We start from the raw sequence: 4,574 nt of genomic DNA, 5'->3' as shown, positions 1-4,574 counted from the left end.
AAGTCATTCACTCCAGCATGGACAATGACAGCGTCGTATTTGCACTTGTTGTGGAATGACTTGAGTGCATGCGTTATGTGGCAGATCTTGGCACCCGACAGGCAGTTGACTGTAATTTTCTCCTTGTTCAGCCTGGTGAGTGGGACATCAATGTGCCTGACTATAGAATCACCTATGACTAAAGTGTTGGGTACATTGTCTTGCCTTAGGGGCTGTTGTTGGATGGCACACTGGTGTTGTGAGCTATGTGTCACTTTGGTTGTGACTGGTGTTTGTTTGCACTTCAGCTTCAGAGGTCCTTGTTGCTTGGGCAGGTTAATGCTAAGGGCCTCCGCATGTGTGGGTTTAGTGTTGTTATGTGTGGGTGTTGATGGTGTGGGTTTTGAAGGGCTATGAGTTGCTTGAGGTGTAGTGCAGGTATTAACCTTCTCCTCTTGGCTGTCTAGCACAATCTTGGCCGGAGAGAGCTTTGCTTCCAGTTTGGCTAACACTGAGGAATTAAATTTGGGTGGGAAGTGGCAGAAGAGATAGATGTATTTTTTTTGGAAGTTAAGTAATTCAGAAATAAATGGAACAGGATTAGTAGTTAGGAAGGTAAACAAAACTTATTTTAAGAGATAATAATAGAGAAGTAATTAGTGAAGAAGAGGTTATGACAGAACAGGCAGACGCATGTACTGGTGAAAGTACAAAGTATGCAGTTACAGGATGGTGGTAATAGATTATGTAATGGAAAAAAATAAAATAGAAGAGAGAAAAAACATTGACCACTGGGGAGGCAAATCATAGAGCAAACCAAAGAAGAATAAAAGGGCTAGCAACAACATTTAGGAAAGTTACAATTTTCAGATGGAAATACTTTCAGAAGTATTTTTTTCTCTGCCTAGTTTGAAAATAATGCAATTGGCATCTTTTTTGACATAGAGGTGTGGGGTGAGAAATAATTTTTTGGGAAATATATTTATATGACTGGGTGCACCTGTTTGTTAAAAGAATAAATATGCAAGAATATAGACTGGAAGGATTACACTTGAAGCAAGTCTCTTTTTAATTGGGATGTGGTATGTTATAGGGTGAATTAGAAATGAAAGAGATCTGATGGCTCTTGTACTGTTGGTGGCAAAAACAGCCATTGCATGCCAGTAATATGGACTAATCAGGAGTGCAACTGTGGAAGATAAAAGAAATGTCTGAATATGGAGTTTGGTAATGTGAGTAAATGGGATAAAAAGCAGCAGGGACTGTGAAATGAAAACAAATGCAAAGTGGCTCATTTGAATCACAGTAACCCTAGTGAATACTTTCATATGAGTATTACATGTGCTATTAGACATAAAGCTGGAAAAACACATAAAGGTTCTTATCATACCTAATGTGGATGCTTAGAGCAGCTTCACAAAGTAATTAGACTATTCAGAAAACATTTAATTCAATGAAAAGTGAAGTGGTGACACCCCATTATCAGGTATTGGGGTGATATCTCTTTGGGGTGTTACTTGAGGTTTACAAGACCTTTTAATGAAACAGACCATATTAGTAAAGATAGTTCAGCGTAATATGAACAGGAGAGGGAGAAGAGGGAAGAGAAATGGTATGAACAAAGGTGAAAGAAATGTACACTCCTCTCACTTGAGAAACCCACAAAATATTACAGCGGCATAAAATATTTCCCAGAGGTATGAAGGAGTTCCAGTTAACAAGAAAAGGAAGAAAAGACAACACAGCCAACATACAATGAGAAAAACTTTTCACCCTTTAAGAAGTGTTTCTTTATGGAGAGTGTTTTTCAGCCATGCAATGTGTTTCCCAAACATGTAGTAGAAGCAGATTCCATGGAGTCATTTAAAAAGCTTGGACTAAGTGGAAGATTGGAAGGGGTATAATAGACAATTTGTTGTACTCGTGGGCAGTGATATTTTATGCTTGTGGCCTGATCTCTGCTGTCCTGCTTGGTTTGGTTGTGGTATGCAATCTTTTGTGACATAGAATTAGTGGCTACATGTGATTATTTGCATAGTACTTAAGCAATAATCCACAACTGTGTGTATGTATATCAGGATATTCCCACAGCTGGTGTGATTTGATCATGAGGGTAAAGTCCACGTGATTAAACAAAGGCAACTGTGGGTAAATCCTGGTAAACCCCAAAAGAGGAAAGGATTATTGTTATTATACAATGACATTATTTAAGGAAAACATTGCTTAACTTTCTTAAATAATATCTTGGTATAAGGGCACTGTAGTGTTCCTCCATGTTCTTCTTGTTTGCAAGTATACTGCACATGCACATGGGTCTTAACATTCCCATCCTTGCTCAGTAAATCAGTGCAGTGCAAGAGAAGCAACAGAGAAAATAGAATCTATTACTGGTTTCTCCCCCGCTGACATATGTTATAACCTCTTAATGCAAGAAATGTGGATAAAGCCCAATGTAAAGGTCCAAAAATAGGGACAGATTTTAAATATTGCTCTTATAAACTTAGAAATTTGCTTTTATAAGAGGTTTTGTGTTAGTGTGCATTTTCTGAAGGATATGAAGCCTGAACCTCAAATAGTTGTCATTATCTAATTACTTCAATCCCCAGTAGCTTGCCAGAAAACTACAATTTTTATGAGAAGCAGATGAAAACTATGAGGCAAAAATCTGGATAGTTCAGAGGTATGACTGTTGAGATTTTAATAGGGACACTGCAGAAATACAAAGAAAATCAGTTAAGTTCCTGTTTCTTTAGTTTTGCAGAACATACCTAATTTTTGTTGTATTTTACTTTCCTAAGCATATGCACAAATAAAGTCTAGCAGTTCAATGTTACTTCCCTGGATGGATTTTTTTCTATTGGTATATGCTCGATTTACAGTGAGCACACTGGGTGGGCTGTCCAATCAGATGCTCGGTTTTGAATAATAACGAACAGTCATTTTATATCTTTTTTTATTCCTGTGGCATTGTAATACAAAATTAGCATTGTTATCCCTTTGTTTGCTATTTCTTATTTCTTCCATGGATCCATTTAGATTCTGTAGTCAGGCTTGCATTTGATACACAATTACAAAAACAGATCATGAAAACTAAAACTGTCAAGCAGTTTTCCTTACCTTCCCAATAGAAGTGCACACTAAGCTTCTTTTCAAACCACAGACTAGTTACACAGTTTTTACCACCTAGATGTCAAGAGATTGATGATAGTTAATAGACATAGTAAATTAGATATTGGTGGGCCAGAAAATCCTAATTTGGTTGTTTGATGATAAATCAGACACACGCATTTGTAAGGTGGTGTCTGACCAGAAATATGCATTCTGTACTAAAATAGGATAATACACCTACTTTTTGCAATGTTTTGTATGCTGAGTTTGCAAGCATTTACACAACAATTTTAACTTAGCACACTGTCTAAAGAGCAATTTGTTACTGAATTCAGAGGTTTGAGTGGTGACAAAACCTTTGCTTGGCTGCTATAGTATTTTAAAATCAGGAGATGCCTTCCTAATTTGTTTTTAATTAGAAAAGTTAGCTGTAAACATTTCATCAAGTTGATGGGAAGAAGAGAAATGCTTTTTTTTGTTGTGTGACCTGCAGCATCAAGATGTGCTTTATTAGATACCAGCAGAACTGGTTTATTTTAACACCTATGAAAGCTTGTCAGCTGGTGTGCTGAAAAAAGTTACCATCACCCTAAAGGCATTTTTGTTTTAGCTATAATCTTGAAATAGTACCTTGTTGCTGTCATTTAAAATACAAAGGGTGCCACAAAGGACTAACTTTCCCCAGAGTTGAAGATGTTCCTTGAAATTATATTGTTCACATTACTGTCATCAGGTAAGCAAGTCTGGTCTAAAAGACCATAGCATGTTAGTGGATAAAAGTTTTGCACTTGTTTCTATCTGTTCTGTTTCCATATCATTCTTCAAGTTTGTAAGTTATGCCTAGAAGTTTGTTTTGCACTGGTATTAGTTATTACCATTTCTCCTTATACTGTGCTGTACCAGATGTGCCTGAAATGCAGTTTGCAATTTTAGTGCATTTATCATGAAACCCATAAAAAAAACTGAATAGCTAAACTATCATACAAAATAATCATTCTAAGGCTCAACAATTACTTGGGTAAAGCATCTGAGTGGCATTTATTTTATGAAGCAGTTTTGGAGAATTATCATTAGTTGTGTTTACATGTGCATGTACAACAAAAGTGTATACAGGGAAATAAAAAGCAGATAACTTCCATGTACACAGGTTCTGAAAGTAATGTTTATGTACAGCTCTATCAATATCAGCAGCTTTTATTGACTCAGTCTTAAGAAACAAATGGAAAGTAACTTCAAAGAAGACAGTAAAACAAAACATTAAAACAAATCCTAGTGTTAGCAATCTCTGGAGACAGTTTTATCACAATACTCCATATGTTGAGATTCAATGCCCTTTTTTTAAGATGACCAACTGCATGTGTGTATATGTGTGGGGGAGGTCATTTTTCTTATATTAAAAACAGCTTGAAAACCAAATTCTGTTATATTTGTACAAAGCAAGCAGTCTAATAACCGACACATTACAGAAGTAAACATTTAATGATGAA

The 4,574-nt window shown here is 36.2% G+C and overlaps 1 protein-coding gene across 1 annotated transcript in view; it reads left to right on the top strand.

Annotated features, from left to right (window-relative positions):
* Positions 1-3,742: 3,742 nt before the first annotated feature.
* Positions 3,743-4,574, top strand: part of LOC122809551 (urokinase plasminogen activator surface receptor-like) — a 481,166-nt gene continuing 480,334 nt past the window's right edge. Inside the window, exon 1 of the mRNA XM_044081133.1 lies at positions 3,743-3,820. Within this exon, the coding sequence (XP_043937068.1) occupies positions 3,781-3,820 (40 nt within the window). The 5' untranslated portion in view covers positions 3,743-3,780. The remainder of the gene's footprint in view (positions 3,821-4,574) is intronic.

Source organism: Protopterus annectens, chromosome 8.part0, assembly GCF_019279795.1.
Source record: "Protopterus annectens isolate FY-2018-M chromosome 8.part0, PAN1.0, whole genome shotgun sequence".
Classification (NCBI taxonomy): Eukaryota; Metazoa; Chordata; order Ceratodontiformes; family Protopteridae; genus Protopterus; species Protopterus annectens.
The sequence above is the reverse complement of the archived record's forward strand: the minus strand, read 5'-3'. Positions and strand labels throughout refer to the sequence as shown.